Raw genomic sequence first — 27585 nt, forward strand, 5'->3', positions numbered from 1 at the left:
CTTGCTTCGAGCGCAAAGCCTGCACGGAGACTTTTAAACATGCAGCGGAATGCCCTGAATGGCCTTGATGTAATTGAGGAAGTAACAAAGCTAAAATGTAGATGTAAATAACACCAAGAAAGGTATGCAGACGGTTGTACTTGCCCACAATTATGAAATAACAATCTGATGTACATTAATATTCTCGTCAAGTTTCCGACTTGAAACGCGGTTGTCACATGAATTGGTACTGTCCCAAAATCGCATTTTTCGGGCACCTTGACCAAGATGGCGGCGATCAAAACGCCAGATTGGCATGTGCGTATTCAGAACAACGAATTACTCAGTTACTTGTAAGCTTTTCTTCTGGTCGGAAGCAATACCGTACTATAAAATAAATTATGGGAAATATCATTAATAGAAACTATCGTCGTAAATGAATTATATGGTTGAATGCGTTTACTCACAACATGAAACTACCGAAGGCCTCATCCTAGATCAAACTAGTTACACTGCTTAGCGCTCGGTATTATGAGGTTAAAGCAAAGCCTGGAGTCAATACTCTGTATGTGAATGGAATCAGGTGTCAATGTTCACATCCATGGCATCACCGTGGGCTTGCACTATGAGAACCAGTATAATTCTAGTCTGGTAAGCTTTTAAAAAAAGCCCCTTCAAAATATCAGTCCAGTGTACTGTAGGAAGGCGTTTCCTATTCTCAAGGTACTTACGGATATCGGCTGAAAAAATAACACAAACATTTCTTATCATGAATGCTTGTTGTTATTAAATGAAGGGCCTTCTCCTCTAACATCTACATCTATCAGCTGCTAGATCCATCAGGTGAATTACCACTTGTGAGCCCGGTGATAAACAATGCCATCCGCCACTGATGAAATGAGGCTTCTCCTATTCTCGCGGTATTACCAGGAATTAACGTTATTGAGTGTATGTAAGAGTCATCCTGCCGGAAAGGGCAGGAAAAAGTAATGATATGTCCAAGTTGGTATAAACTCCCCAATATTCGTGACACTGCAAGATGTTGATCATTCACCGACTTGGTCCACTTCCTAGTTACCAGTTGGTGATGTAAACAACCGCTAAGTGTCACGCATCGGCGATTTCGGCAGAAAACGTATTTACCGCGAGAATAGGAGACGGACCTATACACAGTGGCAACTTTCATAATTACTGGTAATACCTGTTGAAATACAAAGTATACATTGTCAGGGGTTGCAGGGCAAAAGTCTTTTAGATATCTTTTTCCTAATCATGCTAACTGGCTGATAATAGAGAGAGTGAGGCTTGCATTCCAGTATTGCACTTAACAAGGTCAATGGTTTCATATAGTTTACTACAATTTTGACAATGATTACATATGATGTATTATGTGAAGTTATGACAGCCATATTTATTGGTAGACTAATGTTTAGTCTCTGAATATATATAATTTTGATTCTAACAAATAAGCCCATTTAAATTGAAAAGGAGCCCCAGGGATACCAGAGATTCAGAACCTGAGGAAATCGGGACTTGCTTCATTTAGGGCTTTAGCATTGCAGGGAGGGTTAGGCTGTAAGGAAAATAGTATGGTTCAGGAACTGTGAGACAGACTAGTGTACATGTATTGTTAGTACTGTTCAATTTAACTTTTTAACTTAAAAACTCAAACATAATCTAATTGGAAGAAACTGTATGTTTGTGTCCTTAAAACGTTCAATTGGCCAATCAGAACACAGCTTACCAAATCGCAAAAGTTAACATTCGCACATACCTTTTGAACTTTTACCTCGAAAATGTTTGTACCCGAATGCTATTTTCCGTACGATCGCTTCTGAGTGATGCACATGGAGCACATCACAGCAATGAGTAAACAGTCGCCGAAAATAAACAGTTTTTGTCAATATTCAAGGATGTCACCTTGCGGAAATATTAGCTAATGGTAACCGTGTCTTCAGAAAGCAATAAGCGTATGTACTGCAGGTCAAATATCTGTGTTTTATGCGGATGTTCGTTTGTTGAAAGATCAGTGTCAGTGACCGGGGAATGTTTTAAGTCCCACCGAACCCTAAATAGTGGCTGTTGTCTGTTAAATCCGTTCGGCCGTCTCGTATTTGTTTGGATGGTCATAGGTCGCTCAAGGTTAGCTGATGCGACCTTCTACTAGGGTTTGTTAGACTCAGTATAACAGTTTAACGAATAATACTGAGCCTAAGTTTACTTAGACTGCTCGCTACAGTAACTAGTACCCCCCAAAAATATGGTCAAATGTAAAATTGATCTTGCAACCATATAGTAACAGTTCTTTACAATGGAGAGTGTAAGTGAATTGATTATATCACAGATTCACACATTAACTTCAGTCCGCTAAGGATAGCGTGACAGAGAGTTTCTTTTTTGCCAAATGATTTTATTGTATGTATCTTGTGTCTTGTTTCAGATTCAACAGGGGAAAATATCATACCTCAAAGGAGTGCTTGCTGACTCTGTCAGTTATTGCAAGGCATCACAATGTCTGATAGTGTTCAGAAGATTCTAGCTTCATCACTGAGTTGTGTCCTACAGGAGACCAACATCCTAGGTGACCATGACATTGAGCTGAAAGTTGCAGTCCATGTAGAAGAAGACCAGAAACCATCTTTTATAGATCTGATCAAGACCGGGATAATTAAGTGCAGCAATTTTGGTGTGGGTGTCATCCAAAGGAATGTCTGCAATGGCTGTAGTTCATGTGGAAAAGACCTCATCTGCCTTGATCGACAACTTGAGCTGGTGTTTAGTGTCATGGAGAAACGGAATCTCTGTCAAAACTGCAATGCAAAGACACAGAATACTCCAGAAAAAAGGAAACGTGGAAGACCAAGGAAGAAATTAAAGCTGTCAGAGGAACAAAATGGTAATAGACAAAGTATTGATGTACCTGAGAAAGAACAAACGTTGAAGAGAACATCTGATCTGCCAAGGAAAGAAACATTGGATGGATCATCCAATATGCCCAAGAAAGTCGAAATACCGCATATATCGTCTGATCTGCCTGAAAAAGTCGAAACACTAGATAGATCGCCTGATCTGCCTGCGAAAGATGAAACATTGCAGAAGTCATATGACGCCCTGTTTTCACTTGACCATTTACTGTTGATGCCTAAGGTGGTACTTACAAGAATTAGTGATGTTGACGGAAAACGTTTTGATGAAGGACCAAAACTTGAAACACCAGGCCCACCACATGAAGTTGTGTCAACACCATCTCTGAAAAGTGACACTGTAAAACATGGAGATGCGGCATCCTTCTCTCCTCCGGTTCCAAGTTCTGCTCCTCCAAGTACCATCAGGAGATCAGCTCGAACCACCAAGAGCAGGTTCAGGAGGAATTCTGCAGTGAAGATTGAAATGACACAGGATACAAAATCCTCTGGAAATCTTGACACTGGTAATCAGGCAGAACCTTCAGCTCACACACCAAAGGTCAGCAGCAAAACTGAAAATCTTGATGAAGCAAATAAGGCAGATGGGTCTGCAAGTACACCAAAGATCAGTGGGAAAACTGTAAATTTTGATGCTGCTAATCAGGCAGAACCTCCAGCTCACACACCAGAGGTTATCAGCAGAACTGAAAATCTTGATGATGCAAACAAGGATGCAGATCTATCAGTTAGCACACAAAAGGCCTGTGGTGAAAAAGGAAATTTTGACGCTGCTAATCAGACTGATCCATCAGTAATCATGTCAAAGGTCAGTGGCAACTCTTACAAGGGTTTAGCTCCCTCAACCGGGAAAAGGCGGGGAAGAAAACCTAAATATAAACATCAAGAGAGTCCACAAGCTTTGACACCATTGAAGAGAAAGAAGAGAAACACTTTGGACGAAGATATTCTAGTTCATTACGAAAGTGGAGATGAGGCAATTCTGGATGATTCAGTAAAGGATCCAGATTTCGACATTTCATCTGTGTCTGAAGAAAAGGGAGACCATGACTTTAAGACAGTTTCTGATGACAGGAGTGTTGTGCTGGAGACAACTATCCTAAAGAAGACTCCAAACAAAGAAGTAATAAATGACAAATCTATGTCACCTGTTCAGCTCGATCATGCAGATAATGAAACAAGAAACTCAAACAGCAGAAGTCCAAACCCGACTGAAATTGTACTAGTTCCTGTGCCAGTCACACCAGGAGGTTCAGCCGAAGTGCACCAAGAAGAATATGCTTGCAATGTTTGCCATAAAAGTTTCCCATTAAAACGGTACCTTCTTCGACACATTAACAAGGCAGGCTCTGAGTGTGTGCAGTGTGATATCTGTGCAGCTGGCTTCCATAGTCAGGCTGATGTTGAGCAACATAAATTAGCCCATACAGGAGTTCACCCATATATGTGTGAAGTATGTCACAAAAGCTTCCCAAGTATAGCAACAGCCAACAAACATGTGAAAACTCACCTGGCTCCTCACGAAAGACCATTTATTTGTATGAAATGTGGGAAAGGTTTTACGGAGCAGCATGCTCTTCGAGAGCATGAATACATCCATGCTGAACACCGTCCCTATGCATGTGACCAGTGTGATTCCAAATTTGCTGCCCGATATCTTCTTAATGCACACATGAAGTATCACAGTACGAAAAAGTACCGATGCTACACTTGCAACAGGACGTACAAGGTGTATACAAGTCTCATGGAACACATCCATGTCTATAAAGACCACTACACTGAGGACACAGCAGAACCTATTCAGAAAGCACCAAAAGCTCCCAAGTTGTTGTATAAGAAAAAGGCAGAACTACGAGAGGAGAAGAAAAGGAGGACTTACCTTAAGCGAAAGGTTAAAGTTGAGAAAGCAATGAGGGAGTCTAAGGGATTGAAAAGCGAGGATGCGAATATTGATGCAGATGCAAATGCAAATGATTCTGCTGTTGAAAAAATGACCAGCCTGACATAATTCACGGTGAGTTTGAGAAAGAGTGTCTAGATCTTGTGGTTTGTATGGAGGATGGGGATGGTGGTCATCCAGACACAGATAATGGTGGAGGAGAGGAACATGCAAATTATGCAACAGAGGTCACACAGAAAACTGCTTTTACCACTCTTAATGTGAACAATATCAAAATGAAAGGAAATCATTTAAAACATGGCTGCAAAATATGTTTTCGAAAATACCTTTCAAGTGTGACCTTGGATAAACACTATCAGAAATATGGAAAAGTGTGTTTCCCATGCAAACAATGCAAGGCGAAATTCCACTCAAAGGAGTCTCGGGAACAGCATAAGCTGCTTCACGATGGAACAAATCCATTTGAGTGTAGAGTTTGCTTTAAGAGTTTTAAATGCCTGTCCAGTTGCAAAAAGCATGCCAGTACTCACTTGCCCGTAAGCAAGCGTCCGTACTCCTGTGATATTTGTGGGAAGGGTTACATCAATAACAATGAGCTGACATACCATAAATGGAGTCACAACCAAACTGGGTCGAACAAATGTACAGTTTGTCAAAAACTGTTTAGGACACGCGCCCTCCTGAAGAGACACATGGATAGTCACAAGGGCAGGATTTACAAATGTGATTCATGCGACAAGGAGTACAAGTATCCCAGCAGCCTGAGAGACCATCTGATCAAGTTCAAACATACAAGTCGGGATGTTGTTACCAAATCCAGGTCAGAACAGCCTCTTAACAAAAGTACAGGAAAGAAACAGGACAAGGAGACAGCTATGTGTGATGTTTGTGGTCTGACCTTTGACAACATCCTCTCTCTCAGAGCCCACATAAGGAGTCACAAGAAGGAGGATACAACTGCACAGTCAGAATCTTTGAGAGAATTTGCTTTCAAGAAACATGTCGAGAGGATCGCAGCCCAGAAGGAAAGATTGAAGGCGTCCATTAAGAAAAGTGGACTGTTCAGCTGCAACAAATGTGACAAGAAATTCAAGCTGCAACATTCCCTGAGACGACACAATATTATGAAACACAGCGTCTGTAAACATCAGTGCAATGTCTGCAAAAAACGCTTCTTTGTTCCAAGCGAGTTGAAACGACATATGATCAGGCATGAAGGAGAGAGAACATTCCAGTGCCACCTTTGTCCGCAAGCCTTTTACCATGATTTTGGTCTGAGAAGGCATTTGAAGGTGCACATTTCGAAAGAAAAGCTGGCCTATGGTTGTGAATTATGTGAGAAGAGATTTGCAGAGGCCTGTTATCTCCGAGAACACATGATGAAGCACACTGGCGAGAGACCTTTCCTATGTGACGTGTGTAACAAAGGATTTATCTCAAATAGTTTGTTGAAAAAACATAAGCTGTGTCATGGACCAAAGACTCATGAGTGTACAGTGTGTGGGAGATGTTTCTCTCAGGCCAGCAGCCTGAATACTCACATGCAGACCCATGAAGCTGTAAAGAGAGTTTATCTCTGTGATGACTGTGGAAAGTCTTTCAACAGCAAGTCTGGGTTGAACAGACATAAGGTGAAGCACACTGGTATCAGAAAACATAAATGCCAGTTTCCAGGCTGTGAGCGGGCGTTCTTCTTCAATGCTGAGCTCAAGGTCCATGAATTGTGCCATGGTGACGTCAAGCCATTCAAGTGTGACACCTGTGGGAGGTCTTTCAAATTTAGGACCTCCTTCAAGAACCATATTCAGTACCATAGCAAGACCAAGAACTTTAAATGTAATATTTGCGACAAGGGATTCTATCTTGAGAACAAGTATAAGCACCACATGGAACGTCACCTTGGACAGCGCAATTTGAAATGTGAAACCTGCAGTAAATGTTTCATCAGAAAATCAGACCTGGTGTACCATGAAAAACAGCATAAGGGCAAATTTGAATGTCAGGAATGTGAAAAGGTATTTTCTTTGGAAACACGGCTCAAGAGTCATATGAAAGTACATGAAGGACCAGACAAAGTTAAATGCCCTCGTTGTGGAATATACTTCCGAGATATAACATTCTTGCAAACAACTCACTTGAGGGAGTGCGATAACAAGAAATGTTGTCGATTTTGTGGCCGAAAGTTTAAACGTGTTCGCTACCTGCAAAGTCACATCGGAGTTCACACTGGAAAGCGTCCATTTGAATGTAAAGTGTGTGGTCGAGCATATGGCAAAGAGGAGTATTTGAAGGCCCATGAAGATGAACATGAGAGGAAGAAATATGCTTGTAACCTCTGTGACAAACGCTTTGATCGGAAAGGTGATGTGAAAAAGCATGAAGCTTACCATAGGAAGAAAGAGCGAGAGAATGAACTGGTTGAGGCATTGAAGAAAGACCTTGAAGAAACACCCAGTCAACCGATTGCCACACAAACATCAATAGAACATTCATCGTTCCTGAACGAAGTTTTTGCCTGCGAAAAGATGAAGTCAGAGGAAGAAAGGCAGGATATTTTGGCAGAAGCGACTGCAAGCATCAGTGAGATCCATGAGTGTGATGTGCAGGTGGTGCACGATTTGTCTGAAGTGCAGTTTATACAGGACGACATGGGGAATTACGCCCAGGTGGTACATCTGGATGGAAATGCCTACATCCAGGAATCTGCTTTACCGACAGTCAGTTCTGAGCAGATCATACTCACCACCATCGATACAAGTCAGCTTCAAGTTAGTGGTGGGGAGAATGAAATCATTATGGTGGCCATGATACCAGAAACACAATGAGCAAGGACATTTCCCTGTTTTGTTGGACAGCTTCAAACAGGTCATATTGCCACCATTGATCACAAGTCAGCTTCAACATGTGAAAAAATATATTTGGTGGCGGTAAAAGTAACAGATTAAGCAATGACCTCTCTGTGTTTCTGTTATTGGAAATTTCGAGTAGATCATATCACCACTATAGACGCAAGTCAACTTCTAAGTTAGTAGCAGGAAGAATGAAGTCATTATTGTTGCAGACCAGAAACATGACTGCATGTTTACGTGAAGAAAATCATGGATGTATTGTTAATTTGTCTTCAGCAATGTATTGATTATGTACTTGATAGCATTACATTAATCTACAGTTAACATGATGAAAGATGTTATGCACTTGTATCAGTGATATTTGATCAATTTAACACATTTGAAAAGGTTGTTTTTGTTAAAGTGGACAAAGGTACTTCAAATTAACAGTATGATCTTGCTGAGTTTAATCTTTGAACTGCCATGTACAAGAGCATATTGAGGACAACTCTTTCCATCTACCACCTTGGACATAGACGTAGAAAGATAGCTTCCAATCCTAGTAGAGGAATTAACACTAGACTGAGTGCAGTAAAAGGTATAAAATGCCTTGCTCTTTTGCCAGAGGTCATTGACCCATAAAAACAATGCCAAAAATGCTTCCTACATGGCCTTCCATTGTCACTGGCAATGGGTCGTTTGACACACTGTCATGACAGTTATGTATTCCAGTCAGTTTGATACTATGCAAATTGAGATAATTGCAAAGAACATCTTGGGAGCAGGTGCCTGTGGCATTTGTTTGCAGTTTAAATTATTTTACTTATGATATATACTATTCAAAAGATGACTTTGCAGATTGACTATCATCAGATGAAAGAATCAGATTTTCTGTAACTTCTTTTGAGTAGAATATACAGTGACTGGAGGTATTGTAATAAGCTTGATGAGAATGGTTTGTGTGTACAAACATTTGGTTATTTTCTCTTTATTATTTTATTTATTTGATTTTCTTAACTTGTTTGTTTATAATGATAAGACAGATAACCATAATGTAAAAAAACATGTTCGAGTGTTCCTAACTTCTTCATACTTACATATTACACTTTGTATAGCATTGTTTGGGTTTTGTAATTCAGGGGTGGAAATAACCCATTGCCCGATGCCCGAGTCCTGTGGTTTTTCTGTCGGGCAAGCAAATTTGTATATCACACTGTACCGGTGTCCAGTTGACTTCCAATGTTAATTATGTTCTTTATGTAAAAAATCAACAAGAAAACAGCTGGTATAGTGGAAAAATTATCAGGGCAAGTGATTTTACATGTGCCACTGTACGTACACTAGCAATTTTAAAGTCATTTCCACCACTGTGTATATATCAGGATATAGTGTTCTATACAATTTACTCCTTGAATTTTTCAATTTAATTTTTCAGTTAATATCCCTATATCAATTGAACAGTCATATGCTACTCGCCCAAGTTGAACACCCAATTTTTACAAATTATACTAGTAAATCTTTAGTAATATTACTTAATATGGTGTTCTTTAGCTTCTTTGAGTAGTATATTTTCTCCAAACATAGCCATCTTAACTGTTGAGTATTCAGCTTTAGACATTTATACATTTTGTAAGCAAAAATTCCATTCCCTTTCATAACAGTTCAAAACTCTGTAGCTGTATTCTTGTTCAAACTTCTTTAAAACTATGAAAAATAGAGACGAATCTTAGTTATTGTTGACTTTGAGAACATGATATAGAGAGTTTTCATGCTTAAAGATACAAACATACAAAATATACTGACACAATGGAAGCATATAATAAGTTTTAATCACAAATGACATGAAAACATTTGAAAACAAAACTTGAATATATGATTTCAGATACATGTACAGTACAACCAGAAATTATTGAGAATTTAAAGATTGTAACTTTTTCTATTTTTCATTGTGCAGATCTCATTACTCACTCGATTATTAAATGTGAATATTAGCAGAACATAACTCCAGATTCAAAGACAGGTGAACAGTTAGTATTTTGTCAAGTCACCATGGGCAGCAATGCAGGCTTCAATGCGGCGGGGCATACTACTGATCAAAGAAGTAAGAAAGTCATGGTCCATGCTGTCCCAGTGTCAGACCACCTCTTCTTTATTTCAGCAATATTTGTCAGATTTTTCTTATTGACACTTTCCTTCATAAGTCCCCAAACATTTTCTATTGGATTTAGGTCAGGGCTATAGCTTGGCCAATCTAATAATGTCATATTTTGGGTCTGAAACCAGGCCTGTGAATGCTTTGAACGATGTTTTGGGTCGTTGTCCTGCTGGAAAATCCAAAACTGTCCATAGAACACGTGAGCAGATGGAAGTAAATGTCCCTCGAGAATATCTGTGTACCGCTCACTGTTCATATTCCCTTCAAATACACAGAGGGGCGTTGCCCCTAACACAGATATGCCACCCCACACGTTAAATTTCGGACTGTACTTTGGGCGCTGATACCAAGGTTTTTCAGTTTGTTTGGTCCAGAATTTCAGTGTATTAGGAAACAGCCACACAGAACTTTCATCTGAGAAAATTACATTGTCCCACTTAAAATTTCTATGCTGTAAGCACCAGTTCAACCTTCACTCCTTTGTTCATGTTTCATGATCGGTGATGGAATTCCTCGACTTTTCTGCCAACCCATTGCATGCAGCTCGGTTCTAATTGTCTCCTTACAGACAGCCACAGTATCTATCAATCATATCCAGCCTTAAGTTTTCTAAACTCCTTCGTTTGTTTTTAGAAACAAAAATACCAAGCCGCCTCCTGTCACTGACAGTTAATTTTCTGGGCCTACCTGCGCCTCCCTGGTGCTCAATGCCATATCCATTTGCAATATTTTTCAAAACACGATAAACAGTGGACAAAGTGATGCCTGTTCTACTTGAAATCACTTTAGCTGATCTGATGTCCATGTTATAACACTCTAAAATCAACTTCCTCTTCTCTAAATCATCCATACTGAGGATCACTGAAAATGCTAGCAAGTAAACAAAGGGGGATAACTCTTCACAAACTGATGAAAAAGGATTAACGGAGTTGTCTCTCTTGAATGAAACCAAGTACTTGATAGCTGGTCAAGGTTGTTTATACTAGAAATCCAATTAAACATATTCCAAAATTCTCAATAATATCTGGTCATACTATAGTTTCAGTGTGCAAGAATGTTGAATGGCAATTAAAATGTAGTCACTGTAAGGAATTCAACTTTCTTCCTTTAGTGTGTGATCTAAGAATGACTCCTTATGTGTCCGTAAATGAATGTTTTGACAGTTGACACAGTTTTCATAGAAGTAAGTCAAGTGGATATATGAAATGTGTTGTGGGTTTAAAGACATGTTAGAGTTACCAATCGAAATGAGCCAAATTTTAGGAATTGTTATGAACGCTATTATTATATGTCCATTTGAATGAGAAAGCCTATTTCAATATGTGTATACTCCGACAACACTAAATGTGTGGCTAAAATATATCAAAAAGCTGATTTAGAGGGTTTGAGGAAGTACTTAGAAGGATGAATTTATACTATGACTACTTTCACAGGCAGCTTGGGTAGTACACTCCCCAGGGAGCTGAAAATGAAAACCAAGCGCACACTGATCCAATGACTGAGGAAAACTGTAGCACTTTGAGTATGCTTTAGGGTGTGGACTTGGTGAATTATAAATATGAATATTATTTATATCATTACAGTATGTTATTGGCCTCTATGAAATACAGATTGTTTTTGTAGGTGTGGAACAAACTATAACCAGAACATGGTTAGATCATGGATATGATTGAAGATACAAGTTTTTTAAAGACTTGACTGCACTCGAACCTCTGTAATCATTGTCTCAGTTGTTAAATAAAATTGACTTTAATGAATAATGTGTTGAATTGTCGCTGGCTTGTGCACAAGACAAATGTGTTACCCACTCTTCTACCCAGAGTTCTTACCCATGTATGTCATCGGCACTCTTCTACCCAGAGTTCTTAAGTTCTGGTGGGGTGGGGTAGTCTAGTGGTAGCCGAAGAGTGGTTGAATCCCCAATGGGTACAATGAGTGAAGCCCATTTCTGGTGTCCCCCGCCGTGATATTGCTGGAATATTGCTAAAAGCGGCGTAAAACCAAACTCAGTCAGTCAGTCTGGTGTCCTCTAGTGTTGGGAATTGGTTAAAATCTCATAATTGATGATTGGTTTATTACAACCGATCAATCATCGATACAAATTGGTTAGCGTCATTAATGAAATTTGTTAATGCACATAAAAATAAGGAAAAAACATGTAGTTCTTTTGGTTTTTTTGGCAAAATTTCACATCTTTAAAGGATGACTAGTATGTCAGGAACATAAATTTCTTGGAGTCTTTAAGATAAATTCAATCATGACTTGAAATGAGCTTGTGGTGCTTATGAAATGTAACAGACAAAACCAACCTTGTGAAAAATATTGTTTATGAAAACAAGTGTTCCAGAATTGTTTGTGTTCGATTATGAGTAAACATGATCGATTGCATGGTTGTTTAGTCACTGCGACCAATCTTCGATTATTTCAATTAGTCGGACCACCACTAGTGTCCTCCACTGTGATGTTGGAATATTGCTAAAAGCTTGTATAACTAAATTCACTCTTATGGTCAGACTAGTACCACATCAAGATGTGACAGTTAAGAGCCGGTGGTATGATCATTAATGTGAAAAGATATTCTGTCATGGTCTTCACAGTGGCTGTTGTAGTATGTCTTGATTACTTGGGGCGGAGGGGTAGGCTAGTGGTTAATGTGTCCGCTCATCACGCTGAAGACCAGAGTTCCATTCCCCACATGGGTACTACATTTCTGGTGTCCCCTGCCATGATACTGGTGGACAATTGATAAAACAATACTCTCTCTCTCTCTCTCTCTCTCTCTCTGTCTCTCTCTCTCTCTCTAAGGCTTCACACATTGATAAAACAGTACTCTCTCTCTCTCTCCTTAAAGGCTTCTGAAGTCCCATCTGCTTGGATTTCAGGGTAGGAGGAAGCCAAAAGAATAATTAGGTTACATTCACTTGTGACATTGGTTTAATGGTAAGTCAGCATGGTGATACAGGATGTCTATTTATGAGGAACTGGAGAAGTTTATTTCAAGTAAAGAAATGGGTCAGGATTACCTGAGAATCCAAACAAGCAGGCTTGAGCTGACTGGACGTGCAGCAATGTCTAGCTGGGAGTCAGAATAGGTCCCACATACCTACCAGGGTGATGTTGTACAAAACAACCTTTTGTGCCAACAGTCGAAAAATCTGTGTTAAGGTATGGGAGTTACGATCACCTTAGGTTCTAATATCGCTTTGTACAATGGCACCAGGTGTTTTAGAACACATTATGTCTTCTAGGAGATGCCACTACAAAGAAATTGCACCACAATGCTTTGCAGATAGGTTGCTATGTTACAACCATACTGACCGGGCACTGGCACAGAAAGTAGGGATTCAAATGTGAAGCTGCTTATGTAATTGTGTTGTCATTCCTCATGAGGATTCTGAATTAGAATTTAGGAAGTAGTTGACCTTGCCAATGTCCAAATTTACACTCAGACTAATTCCACACACACAAATCTCATGGGATCTCATGATCAGATGCTGAAGGCTGGTACTTTGAGCATGAGCCTTGTACATGGAAAAGGCATTATAAATTCACATTTATTATTATTATGAAGGAAAATCAGACATTTCCTCAAAACCCTGCATTTCAACCTCAAGAAACATTGCAACTACATCTTACCTGAGACACAATTGTTTTGGTTTTTTGCCTCACCTTTCTTCATCATACATTCAACAGCATACACCTATGTAATAGCCATTTCTTGAATCAGTATTGAGCAAATACATTTATTATTATTATTTGAAGGAAAATCAGACATTTCCTCATAACCCTGAAAGACTTTCTAGTGAAGTCATTCAACTGTTATGTGAAGTGACCTATATAATGACATGCAGCAACCTGTATATTAGGCCGACATTGGTTCTCTTGTAATACTGGCAGTGTCCAGCATTGAAGAATGCCAATGTGGCTATAGAATTAATCATAAAGAGTCACTGAGTTAGGTTTTCCAGTCGTAGACTTAATCATGGTGTGTCAGCTTTATTTAATAGGAGGTGAGGTGAGGTGAAATTGAGTTTAACGTCACGCTGGAGAATATTTCGCTCATATGACGACGTGCATGCGTGTGTTGGTGTAGGTGCGGCTGCTTGTACTAGCCCAGACTGAAGCTGGTTTTATAGTGCTAGCTCACTGAGATGCCAAGCCGCAGTGAAGCATGAATACCCCACTCAGACACATTATACTGACTCCGAGCCGACCAGTCCTTCTTGTACCCATTAATGCCGAGCGCCAGGCAGGGACCAACAAGTACCATATTTTAATGTCTTTTGGTATGACGCGGTCGGGGATCGAACCCGCGACCTTCCGCTCTCCGGGCGGACGCTCTAACCACTACACCACGGAGGCGGTCTATTTAATAGGAAGGGGCCAGATGTTAAAGTGTTCCTCATCACAGGGAAGACCCAGTTTCGATTTCCCACAAGGGCACAACATGTGAAGCCCATTTCTGGTGTCCCCCCACCATGACATTGCTGGAATATTGCTAAAAAGCAGTGTAAAACTAAACTCACTCACTCACTATGTTGGAGGAAACCCCACAAGGGCACAACATGTGAAGTGATGCAGTGTCCCCACCATGACATTGCTGGAATACTCACTATGTTGAAACCCCATCGTGATGCAGGTCATAGATGTTTTACTGCTGATGAAACCATAAACATAAGGCGACCTGTGTTTTAAAACCCATGGTCATTGGTGTAAACTCAAATTGTGGAACCTGACTCATGCTGTTGATTGAAACCCCTGCCCCCAAACACAAACACGACCTGTGTTTCAAACCCATGGTCATTGGTTCCTAGAGGGGTAAAGACATGCAACTCATCAAATTGTGGAACCTTAAACAACTGAACCATCGATGCTCATGCTGTTGATCACTGGATTGTCTGGTCCAGACTCGATTATTTACAGACCGCTGCCATACAGAGTGGAATATTGCTGGTGTAAAACTAAATTCACTCTCATTCAGTGATTTAGCTTATAGTGTTCCTATTTTAAACTTTCATGAAAATGTTCTCTTTTTCTAGAGTCTCCTTAAACAATTGAACCATCCACAGCCAATATCTACACATCAAATTGCTGTACCTCAGATGACTGCCAATATTCTGCACAATGATCAGTCTGGGCAATGGCATGTCTCATACTGGATCATTTTGAATGATTTATCCGTGAAGATGTAGAGTTGGTCTTCAGTAACCCATGTGTAGTAAGAGGCGACTAACTGGATCGGGTGGTCAGGCCTGCTGACGTGGTTCAGTGGCGGATCAGTGGCCTAGGCGGTTCGAACAACACAGAACATCGATCTACGTATTGGAATACCAATATGTGTCAACCACATAGGCGGATCAAGAAATGTTCATGTTGTTGATCAATGAAAATTTCTGGATCCGCCTATGTGGTTGACACATATGTCATCGTATTCTAATTGCATAGATCGATGTTCATGTTGGTGATCACTGGATTGTATGGTCCAGACTCGGTTATTTATAGACCGTCGCCATGCAGCTGGAATATTGCTGAGTGCGGCGTACAACTGTTAAAGTCACTCACTCATTCGGAGATTTAATAATTGCTAATAGTGTTCCTATTTTCAACTTTCATGAAAATATTCTCGTTTTCTGGAGTCTCCAGTGTTCCGATATACCATCTTCTTCAAATGTAAGCAAATCATAATTAACTAATCTCATACCAAATTATCGCTTTGTACCAGTCACGCGAAAATATTCGGTATCGCTTAACAATTATTTTCTAGCGTACTGTAGTACAGATACACGTCATGACTTACTTCCCTTTCGTGGAGTTATGTCCCTTGAACAAGATATGTTGTTGTTTGGAACTTTGAATTCTTGACTGAGGAATATGGGTACAAAATGCTATAGCATGTTTACTTGTTTAGTTTGTTGAGGGCATTAGAAAGGAAGGTACCGGTAATTATGTTTGTATATTTACGCATCTAATGTCTTTATGACCTCGAACTGTAATCCGGCCTGTTCCGTGTTGATTTCGTGAAAGTGTCCGTCTTGTAGTTGCAGATTTCCCTTCTTATGTCTGGGTTCATAGACCGTATTTTTTCTAATGCATGTATTTGGACGAGGTAAGAGTTCCTCCCGTTCCCCCATCCCAAATAATATGTATAAATATTCTAGAATTATAAACAAAACTTAACACAACAATTACTAGAGAACCCACAAAAATGATTAAAAGTCCAAAAGTTAGGGCTAGGTTTAGGGTTAGGTTTAGAGTTTGGTTTAGAGTTGGGGGAACGGAAGGAACTCTTTCCTTGGACGATATCACCTGTCTTCACAGTCATGCTATAAGAATAATGGACGTTTGTTTTCGGTTTTTAGATTTTTAGATTTTTACAGATGCTAACGAGTGCTCCACACAAGTAGAACTAATCCTCGCCCAAATATTGACAACAAATTTTCCACTTTCTGGAAGTGTGTTATGTTTTTCAAATGGCAAACATATATCTGTCGTATATTTATCTTCCATTATGACCATGGCAACTCCACAGACAATCACAATATTTGACATTGGTTGCATAATACATTGTGTAGTACAGTTGATATAATCAATGTATTTTAGAACAAGCTGCAGTATCAAAGTTCAGTGTTCTGCTTCACCTATGCTATTGGGACAGTGGGGTAGCCTAGTGGTTAAAGCGTTCGCTCGTCACGCCGATGACCCAGGGTCAATTCCCCATATGGGTACAATGTGTGAAGCCCATTCCTGATGGCCCCTGTCGTGATGTTGCTGGAATATTGCTAAAGACGGCTTAAACCTCACTCACTCACTCACCTATGCTATCTGACATCCTCATCACTATTACACAGCTACAAATCCCACTACAGTAGTGTTCTAATAGTAATACAGTTTCATGATGATTCTGCATCAGCATTCCCATGCTGGTGTCACATTTATTATCTGGAAAGTGTAGGTCATTTATTTTTGAAATAAAAGTAGCTGAAACAAAAGGGTTGTCAAAAACATCATATGACAATATTTTCCATTATTAAGTTTTCCACATATTTTTGTTTGCAGGTTTTCCAAATAACTAAAAGAACAGTATTCTTTTGGGACAGGACAAGAACATTTCTTACAATGAGTGTCATTAAAGAAAATGATGACTGTATGAAGACATTAGCATCTGCTTTACAATGTACTCTTGTGAAAGCACACATAGTTGGTCCAGAAGATCTGGACATTAACTTCAAGGTGAAGGTTGGTGGTGCAGATGCAGACAGTTTTATGGATATGTTTGGGGAAACTGGCCTACCAACCCTTAACACCAGTGGTGAAATAATGATGGATTCAGTCAAATGTGACTGTTGTCGTAAATTCTTTAAGAAGGTTGTAACTTTAAAGTTTGCTTTTATGGACAGCAATGAAAATACCTGCAAAGACTGTGGACCTGTGAGGCGCAGTACAAGGAGAAGAGCCAAAAAGGTATATGGTGAAAGGAATAGCATTGAAAGCACTGTTCAAAGGGATCAAGAAACGTCTTTGATTCAAAATGATAGTAGACGGATAAAGAACCTTCCTGAAGACTCTGATGGGGAATTATGTACTGACAACATCAATGAAAACTGTTTACCTGAAGATACAGCTGCCTCTGATACTTTCAAAAACATTGTGTGTGAAATTTGTGACGAGTCATTTGTCAGTGAAGGGGTTTTTATCACTCATCTCATGAAACACTCTGGTACCAACTCCTGCAAGTGTGCAGTATGTGGTGGCAAGTTTTCAAGCAAGTATGTCCTCAAAAAACACATGAAGAGACATATTCCTGAAGAACACAGGGCATATAAGTGTGATATCTGTGGAAAAGCCTTCACAGAAGCTTTTTGCTACAGAGAACATGTCAAGAATCATTCTCGGGTTAAGCCTTTCAAGTGCAAGGAATGCCAAAAGAGCTACTCCAGTTCAACAGCACTGTGGCGGCGACATATTCGTGAGCATGCGATGGTAAAGGGTAGCAAGAAAACAGAGATGGACATATTGGGCGAACAGATAAAGCAAGAAGAAAATTTTACTGACATAGTGAATAAGGAAGGGGTGTCCTCAGCACTTTCAACAGCTTGTGAAAGGTCAGAAAAACAATCAGAAACACACAGTTTGAGTGAAGATTGTGAGGATGATTGTGTTGATGGTATGAACATTGACTGTGAAGGAGAAGATGACTCTCTCAATCAACAGGACAGGTACAGAAGTGAATCCACAATTTCAAATAGTAGTGCCCGTGATGAAGAAAATGAGGAAAACATGTCAAGGCCAAAGAAAAAGCCATTTAAATGTGACAAATGTGGAAAATCATTTCAAGTCCATTCAGTGTTCATGAGACATAAGAAATTCCATAATGCTGACCAAGAGACAAACTTCAAGTGTAGAATCTGTTCCAAAGCTTTTGAGTCTGAGGTGCTCCTGGAGAAACACCAGAAGCGCCACTCTGATGACCGTCCATTTCCTTGTGGTGTTTGTGACAAATCTTTCTTCAGCAGACAAGTCATGGAAAAGCATTCCAGCCAACATATCCCACGTGATAGGTGGGAATATGAATGTGAAGTTTGTAAGAAGAAATTTTCCCACATTTCCTACTTCCGTGATCACAAGTGGACCCATGAGACTGAGAAGCCCCACAAGTGTGAGAAGTGTGGCAAGAGATATGCAAACAGCCAGTCCTTGCGCCGCCACATCATATCTCACAGCACTGGGGTTCATAAGTGCAGTGAATGTAACCAACGCTTTGTCTCTGCTCACAGACTCAAAGAACACATTTACACTCATAATGGCATCATGCCTTTCAGCTGTGACATTTGTGGCAAAGGATTCAAGTCTTACCAAGTTTTCAAGAAACATTCAAGAATTCATGTGACAGTTAAACCATTTGGTTGTGAGAATTGTTCAAAAAGGTTCTATACAAGAAATGATCTTGATGTCCATATGAGGGTTCATTCAGGTGAACGTCCTTTCCAATGTGATGTTTGTGGCAGGACATACATAACGAAAAACACTCTTCAGCATCATGCAGTAACCCATACAGAGGAATACAACGTCATGAAACCTTGTAAAGTTTGTGGGAAAGAATTCAGAGGTGATCGGGCCCTGATACGGCATGTCCAGACTCACAAGTCAGAGAAAAAGTTTGTCTGTGAACAGTGTGGTAAGAGGTTTCCTACTTCCAAGTCATTGTGGTCTCATAATCAAACTCATAAAGGTTACAAGCCTCATTCTTGTAAATACTGTGGTAAAAACTTCCGTAGTAGCACCCACTGCAGAAACCACATGAAGATACATACTGGAAAAGATCTCGTTCAGTGTAATTTGTGTAGTGACTGGTTCACAGATGTCAAATATCTTCAGAAGGTGCATCCAAAATTTTGCAAGAGTAGAAAAGTATATTGCGCTGTGTGTGGGCTAGGTTTTCCCCACAACCATGCACTCCAGAGTCATATGGGACTACATACTGGAGAAAGACCTTATGGTTGTGACACATGCGGACGTGCCTTTGCAAAGGAATCCTCACTTAATGAGCACAAGAAGCGTCATCTTGAAGCCAAGTCACACTTATGTAAAACTTGTGGTAAGGGTTTCAATTGTCCTGCTGATCTAAGGAGGCATGAAATCAGACACAAGGGGCAGATGAAAGCTGCGCTTCCCAACAACATGAAGCCTGGTTATCCAGAGCAGAAACTGATGGAAGCAGGAGCATCTAGTGAGTTTCTAACTCTGTCTGGGCCTGATACAGTCATTGAAGAGGTTCAGGACATCACTGAAGTTGGACATTTTCCTGCAGAATCTGATACTATTGTCCTGGCAACTATAGATCCTAGTCAGATCGGACCATCGCATCATGCCCAGTTTAACTCTACCGAGGTGCAGTATAGTGGGGAGCCAGAAGCTGCTGTGGTTCATTATCAGGACAGTCAGCAGAACATCCAGCAGCACCAACAGCAGCAGGACCCTGGACAGTTGGTTGCTGATTCAGAATGTCATTATGCTTGCCGTTGTTCCGAACCTGTAGCAGATGAACTTATTATTTTAATTAGTCTTGTGTTAACCTCAAGCAATAATGTCTCATTAAAGCAGTAAGTTCCTGATAGTGGTGATGTTGAGATGAGGACCCTTTCCACAAAGTGGCCTTAGCACAAAGACGAATATAACTCCCATACTTTAGTATTGATCCACAGCAGTTATGTCGTTAATATCAATCTGTGGGGTAGGGCCCAGAGCTCTGGACTGTTGAATATTTAGTGCTCAAGTATCCTGTTAATCAAATTGACTGTGATGGGAATTACATACAATGATTTGCCATTGGATCCATCTTCCTTGGCATTTGGGGTCCATGATGTAGGGGCGGTGGGGCAGCCTAGTGGTTAAAGCGTTGGCTCGTCACGCCGAAGACCTGGGTTCGAATCCCCACATGGGTACAATGTGTGAAGCCCATTTCTGGTGTCCCCCGCCGTGATGTTCCTGGAATATTGCTAAAAGCGGCGTACAACCAAAACTCAGTCGGTCAGTCAGTCAGTCCACGATGTAAACTAATGGTTTATATGTTTACTCATCATCATGCCTAAGGTATCTACAGCAATGTTCCATCCAGACAACCCATACATGTGTGTTCCAATCCTGATAACCCCAGATTATGTTTCAAGGTTTCTCAGCACCATACACTCAATCCTTTGGTTCTACCCAAATGGTAAGAGTCTGAGACCTGCATTTATTTAGGTTTTCCTACCACATCAAGTTGACATGCTGTCATAAGACTGGAATCCTCTTAATACCAACCTTATACCTAAAATCACTCACTTACCTACTTCATTGTGGGTTTGTTTACTTGATGTAATGTAATTATTTTGTGCCATAGCAGAACTCGTCAGCTATCAATGGCTACTAGTTGTTTCCAGACAACCGCCGTTATTCCATAACAGGAAATTAGTTTCAAGTTGCATCTTAGTACAGTGTCCAAAATTAAGAGGGACCTTCAATTTTGACCTCAAAATTTTTGGGATCATAACAAGGACCACAAGCTTTTTTCATGTTCAACTTTAAACATGGCAGCAGTCTTCTGTATGACGTACTGAATGAGGTAAAACTAACCATGCGTTTACAAATACGTAGGGGACATGGTTGTGTTCCTTGGAATGACAGATTCTTATGAATGTGGTTTGGAATCCTGGCTGGCCAGGGCGGTTGTACAAAGCGATCTTAGGGCTGAGGTGATCATAACTCCCACACCTTAACATAGACTTACGACTGCTGTAGCCCTAAGGTTCTTTTGTACAACAGCCCTCATCATGTCTATTCTCTATTATTACAGTACAAACTGAATTCACAGATTATGATTTTTTCCCAAAGCATTTGTTACCAACAATACTCATCCCAGCTTGGATGAAGCCAAGCAGTAATATGTTTGTTTCACTTGTTTATTCCATGATGTTGCACAATGCATATCATTGGTAGATGTTGTTATTAAGCATTTATTCTTCCGTATTATTTTTTACAGTTTATTGTTTGACTGTATTTGGTACATGCTATGTGGGATAATGGGAGCTCAGGGGTGGACATAACCCATTGCCCGACGTCCGAGTCCAGTGTTTTATTCTGTTGGGCAAGCAAATTTGTATATCACGCTGTACCGATGTCCAGTTGACTTCCCAATGTTAATTATGTTGCTTTTTCAAAAAAATCAACAAGAAAATCGGCCGGTATTGTGGAAAAATTACCAGGGCAAGTGATTTTACATTACATGTGCCACCGTACCCGAGTACACTAGCAATTTTAAAGTTCTTTCCACCCCTGGAGCTGTACAGTAATCAGGTAATACCACTTGCAGACTACTGCTGTTCATAATAAAGTCTATAGCAAACAGGGTTTATATGATACTCTCGTTTTGTTTTACCTTTCATCATGTCATTCACAGCTGTGCCAGAGGAGTAGCCTTGATTGAAGTATTCACTTGTCATGCTGAAGAAGGGGAACATGGATTCAATTTCCCACATATGTACAATGTGTGGATCCCATGTCTGGTGCCTCCCACCATACTTATGGAATAATGATAAAGGCGGCATAAAATCATACTCACTCACTCACTCACATAGCTGTGGGATCACAACTTACAGCTGTAGATTATGATCCTTGGCCTGATCATGTGTTCACCAAAGTTTAAACAATTATATATTATATTTTTGAAAAACAGGTTTTACATATTTTGACTGTGAAAAAGTGCAATAGATTTATTGAGGGCCATGATAGTCATCATACAATTTGTAATCAAATATGTGGCTACACCAAATCATTGCTGGTGAGGTGAGGTGAAATTGGGTTTAACGTCGTTAGCGAGAATATTTAAGCTCATATGGCGGCGTGCATGCGTGTGTATGTGTATGTGCGGCTGCTTGTACTAGCCCAGACTGAAGCTGGTTTTATAGTGCTAGCCCACTGAGATACCATGCCGCAGTGAAGCATGAATACCCCACTCAGACACATTATACTGACTCTGAGCCGACCAGTCCTTGTTGTACCCATTAATGCCGAGCGCCAGGCAGGGACCAACAAGTACCATATTTTAACGTCTTTTGGTATGACGCGGTCGGGGATCGAACCCGCGACCTTCCGCTCTCCGAGCGGCTATCTGGTTGATAGATGTGTTGATAACAGCTAATGGAATGTCGGTTTTGTTTGTACATTATTAAATGCATCGCCCAGCAATATTCCATCTCTAGGAAGAGGGACCTGTATAGTTATACTGCATCTGATCTGACAAACCAGGTCACACGATTAACCAAATCACTGACCAACTGATCCACAACCGCCTATTCTGACAAATATGGGGACCTATTCTCACACCACACCAAACATCTCTATCCAGTTTGTGAATTTCTATTTATGATAAACACACCAATATTGCATATAATCCCATGTTGGAAATATTATTTTACACATTGTAACCCCAAACAACACAGAAGAAACTAGTGAGAAGACACACAGTATATGGTGAGGAGAAATTGGGTTTAAAGTCGTGCTTGAGAATATTTTGCTCATATGACAACGTGCATGCCTGTGTATGTGTATGTGCGGCTGCTTGTACTAGCCCAGACTGAAGCTGGTTTTATAGCGCTAGCCCACTGAGATACCATACCGCAGTGAAGCATGAATACCCCACTCAGACACATTATACTGACTCCGAGCCGACCATTCCTTGTTGTACCCATTAATGCCGAGAGCGAGGCAAGGACCAACAAGTACCATGTTTTAACGCTTTTGGTATGACACAGTCAGGGATCGAACCTGCGACCTTCCGCTCTCGGGGGACAGCTTCTAACCACTACACCACGGAGGCGGTCACACAATATATTGTATTACACATTATATTTGAACCAAGAATGCTGTCTATGTTGAATGTATCCTAATTTGTATGGTGCAGTTGAATGTTGTAAAATTGCAAAACACTGTATGTTAAATACATGTATAGTGAATACACATAATAGACAGGTTGTGTCTGTTTATCCTAGAGGTAAACCAATGTTATATTTGATTGTTTCCATCAACTAAATTATTTGCCATTTTTGCTAATTTGGTTCTATTTTAGACATGCCATATGGATCCCAGTTTAACTGGGGAAGACAGAAACAAATCGAAGGCAACTGTAACCATGATAACCACTCATCTTCACTCATAAATTCTTCAATACATACCTACCGCCTCCGTGGTGTAGTGGTTAGAGCGTCCGCCTGGAGAGCGGAAGGTCGCGTGTTCGATCCCCGACCGCGTCATACCAAAAGACGTTAAAATATGGTACTTGTTGGTCCCTGCCTGGCGCTCGGCATTAATGGGTACAACAAGGACTGGTCGGCTCAGAGTCAGTATAATGTGTCTGAGAGGGGTATTCATGCTTCACTGCGGCTTGGTATCTCTAGCACTATAAAACCAGCTTAAGTCTGGGCTAGTACAAGCAGCCGCACATACACGTACACACGCATGCACGTCGTCATATGAGCGAAATATTCTCAAGCACGACGTTAAACCCAATTTCACCTCACCTCAATACATACCTGCTTTGAATAAAAGCCTTGATGCCTATAAGTCAACGATATTTAGTTATGTCAATATCTCTTTTGCCAATTTAGGTCTCTCAGAAGTCACGCTGCATGTGTACCGTATCAGTATCAGTTTCAGGTGCAGAACGTGAGGGAAAACACAAGGGTTTGATGTAAAAATTGCCTTCTGGAAAAATGAACGCCTACCTTGAACAAACGCCGGGTTTTATGGCCTTCCGAAATCAACAAACTGCGCACGTCTATTTAATAATCAATAGATACAGTTTGTTCTAACTTCATGTATGGTGTAATAATGTACAGTTTTGCCCTGAACCATTATAACGTTAAAGCACTCAGGCGCAAGCACGAGGCCCACGTGCATATAGTGTAATACAAGCGTATTCGTGCCTTAAATAGTTCAGGGCAAAACTGTACATTATTACACTATACATGGGGTTAGAGCGAACTCTGTTTCCTTTCTAAGACGCCAAATTTAATACGTAGCAACGATTAATCTAAGCCAGAGTACTAACAGAAAAAAGATGTTGTCTGTGACCTAAATGAACAATCCTCGTTCGGGGCTAAATGGCGTGCTGTTCTATTACTGTGTCTGTCCCCTTCGTTAAGGCGCACGATTTACCAATGCAGCAAACGCTAAGTTTCAGGACGGTTTACGTCTAATCCACGGTGAACATCTTCTCTTTATAATTTGAATCGAATTTGTGCATATCGTAAACCACACCGAACAACATGAAGGCGCACGTCCCTCGTCGTGATTTCCTCATTGTATACGACAGTTAACTACAAGGTGTAGTATGTGGTAGATGGAAACTGTTTTGCTCAGTGAAAACATTCTTCAAATCTTCTTTTCTGCAAAGTGTTCTCTCAAAATACCCATAGGGCAGAGGTGACACATCCACAAGAAATTGGGAAAACTTCATGAAAGATTATTATACGCTTAGATTTTCAATTTGTTGTTTCCAACCAGAAATATTTCGGTGCTTTTGCCTGAAAATGATGAAGGTGTTTGTCAAATAATTTATATACAAAAATCAGAGACCATATACCGTCTGTATATGGTCTCTGACAAAATGTATACATAAAGTCCAGGCAAGAGAAAGAATGCATTAATGTGAAGCCCTTCGACCATACAGGGATGTAGAGTATCCCTGGACCATACCAGCTGTCATTTACAATTGCGCTTCCGCACAGATAAATATTTACATATGTAATGTTGTATGCAGCCACTTCAAGTGAATAATTACTCTGATTATCTGCATGCAACACGATGACAGGTAGTACTTGTGTCCAATTCTGGTTTTAACCCAGATGTATCATATATAAACGTCGGTCGAATCAAGTTGTGCCGTCAAAAAAGTCAGCTGCCCTGTCCCAGTTTGTAACGGTACACGTTCTTCTTAGGCCAAAGAGTTGTCTCCCCTGTATAAATCATGGCGAATCATGTCAAGCATTTCACGAAACACACAGTATCAAGAATACACAGCGAATGCACGACTGAGTAACCATCTTATTCTTGAAGTAATGTTTGAGGAGTAAGTAGTTGCTATAAATAAGTATTTGGCCGTCTCTAATAAGTGTTCTTTCAATGTTGTTCTATTTCAACAGCTGATCAAAATCTTTAGTACGTTACGATGAAAGTTATTATTTCAATCTAAGATTACACAAAATCAGGCTTAGTGTTGAAATGTGTATGATTTGTTACATGTGCCTTAGTTTATATCTGTGATGGTGTATCCAAACAGCGAATGTAGGATGTTCCCACCTGTCAAAAATCAACAGCTGTCAGTTCGACTTAGAATAGATGATTGCATACTGATAGATAAGAAACATTCTGTTATCTTTCTAATCGCATTCATGACTATAACACATCTATAGTAAATTATAAAAGATAAGTTTATAGTGAAAACAACAGACTACATTGAATTTAATCCTATTTTTTCGTAGATTATTAGGTAATTATTAGGGGTGGGTATTGCAGAGAATTTTCATATTTCGATATATTGCGATGCGAAAGCACATATTGGGATATATATTGCAAGAAGTATTTTTAAACATAAAACTACTTGTAATCGAGTTAAAGCTTGATTTATAAAGCAAAAACACAACCAAATAACTATGCTTGATTAAGCTTCAACAACAACCTTTAATCATGACAAAATAAAAATGTAAATAATATTTGGCGAAAATGAAACAAGGAAATATCCGAAGATTTCCGAGTGTTACTAAGTTGTCCAAAATACCGTTTTTTGATCAGCGTATCGCAATACGTATCGTTTTCATGTCTGAACCGGTAAATACCGGTAAACCGGTTGTATTGTACAGCCTTAGTAATTATGTACTTGGTTGTCTTGGTGTTTCCAATTTGTATAATTTAATGTTGGACAGAACATGATGGTCTACTTCACAAGGTACCTCCTTTGTATATGAAAATAGCTTTGAAGAGATTTACAGAAATCCAGTTTTCTTAGATCTGAATGCATGTTTCATCAATAATCACTGGTATAAGGATTTAGAAGCAGATCATCGATTATCTGATTGACTCCTAATGAGTTGTGGTGAAATATTCACTCAGTGAGGTATTGTATGGGAGTAAAAGATTGGATTTTAGTTAGATTGTTAAACTGACTCTTACTTCTAATATGTTTTTTAATTTCACATATTTATGAAAAAGCATTCAGATTTCAGGATACCATGATCCGAACATGATGGCTGTATGTAAAACATACAAAGAGAACTGAGACTTGCTCTAAATATGGAGGTGTCCTTTACTGACAGCGACAGTGGAGATGAAGAGCCCAATTTACCCATTTACCAGGTAGAAGATGGCCGAAGAGAGAACCAGTCTGAAAAAGACAGTCGCCTAGTAGACCAGCTGTCTGAAAGTCTACAGGTGATGGAGGCAGCGTTCATGTGTCATGTCGTCCAGACAAAGGTAATCAATGAACAAGACGTTGATCTGCAGATCCGAGTCCATATTGAAAACAATGAGATGATGCCTCATTTCATGGATATGCTCGAGCGGGGTGTGATCCAGTGTAAGAGCTCATATTGCAAGGTTCACCAAATAGCTGGGAACTGTACAACATGCCGAAATCATGTTCCTCAAAATGCTGGGGAAATAAATATGATCTTTGAATTGAGTGATAAAAGTCGATGTGAGCATTGTGTAGCAGGGAAGGCTGCTGATGAGAAGCTGCAGTGTGATGCTGTCAGTGCTGTTACAGATGCAGCACCAAAGGAAGACGAAGCAGGAGGACAAAGAAGGGGGAACCCAAGGAGGAGGAAAACAACAATCAAAATGATGGAGATGTTAGATGTAGATTCAGATGTCCGAGAGGATGGGGATGATGATGTTGAGGATGATAAAGATGAAGATGATCGGCAGAGAAAGGAAGACATGAAACCCTTGACTAGAAGAAAAGCCTCCGGGCCATCCCAGACTCCCACAGCAAGGGCTAAGCCTGCAACAAGGCCGCAGAAAATGAAGAAGGTTTTGAAACTGGAGTCAGCTAAAGATGTGGAGCTTTCTCCTGACCAGTCTTGCAATAAGACTTCCATGTTCAAGGAAGTTGTGAAGACAACTAGAAGATCCAAAATCAAAAAGTTTGAATGTAATGTTTGTGGTAAGAGTTTTGTATCAAAGAACGAAATTCTTCAACATGTAAATTCTCATGAAGTACCCAGTAGTGATCAGATGACTGATAATTTGGTTGAAGCCGATAGTACC

General features: G+C 40.1%; 3 protein-coding genes across 4 annotated transcripts in view; all 3 read left to right on the forward strand.

Annotated features, from left to right (window-relative positions):
• Positions 1–5007, forward strand: LOC124254749 (zinc finger protein 75D-like). Of its 2 annotated transcripts, none has more exons than XM_046688592.1 (2): positions 1–122; positions 2420–5007. In XM_046688592.1, the coding sequence occupies exon 2, from the start codon at positions 2491–2493 to the stop codon at positions 4909–4911; it is 2421 nt and encodes an 806-aa protein (XP_046544548.1). In that variant the 5' UTR covers positions 1–122; positions 2420–2490; the 3' UTR covers positions 4912–5007. The 2 variants fall into 2 exon arrangements, with proteins under 2 accessions (XP_046544548.1, XP_046544549.1); XM_046688593.1 differs by lacking the exon at positions 1–122 and adding an exon at positions 257–332.
• Positions 4956–27585, forward strand: part of LOC124254751 — a 26231-nt gene continuing 3601 nt past the window's right edge. Inside the window, exons 1-4 of the mRNA XM_046688599.1 lie at positions 4956–7625; positions 16843–18691; positions 19220–19769; positions 26634–27461. Coding sequence (XP_046544555.1) covers positions 4956–7625; positions 16843–18691; positions 19220–19769; positions 26634–27461 — 5897 coding nt within the window. The remainder of the gene's footprint in view (positions 7626–16842; positions 18692–19219; positions 19770–26633; positions 27462–27585) is intronic.
• LOC124254748 (zinc finger protein 728-like) lies at positions 15670–20251 on the forward strand. The gene is made up of 2 exons (XM_046688591.1): positions 15670–15892; positions 16843–20251. Exons 1-2 carry the CDS (start codon positions 15878–15880, stop codon positions 19888–19890), a joined length of 3063 nt encoding a protein of 1020 aa, XP_046544547.1. The 5' UTR covers positions 15670–15877; the 3' UTR covers positions 19891–20251.

The sequence above is a fragment of the Haliotis rubra genome, unplaced genomic scaffold, assembly GCF_003918875.1.
Source record: "Haliotis rubra isolate DU_JTF1 unplaced genomic scaffold, ASM391887v1 Scf580, whole genome shotgun sequence".
In the NCBI taxonomy this organism is placed as follows: domain Eukaryota; kingdom Metazoa; phylum Mollusca; class Gastropoda; order Lepetellida; family Haliotidae; genus Haliotis; species Haliotis rubra.

Coding starts and splice junctions, on each gene's coding strand:
- LOC124254749 (XM_046688592.1), top strand. CDS start 2,491: ATGTCTGATAGTGTTCAGAAGATTCTAGCTTCATCACTGAGTTGTGTC.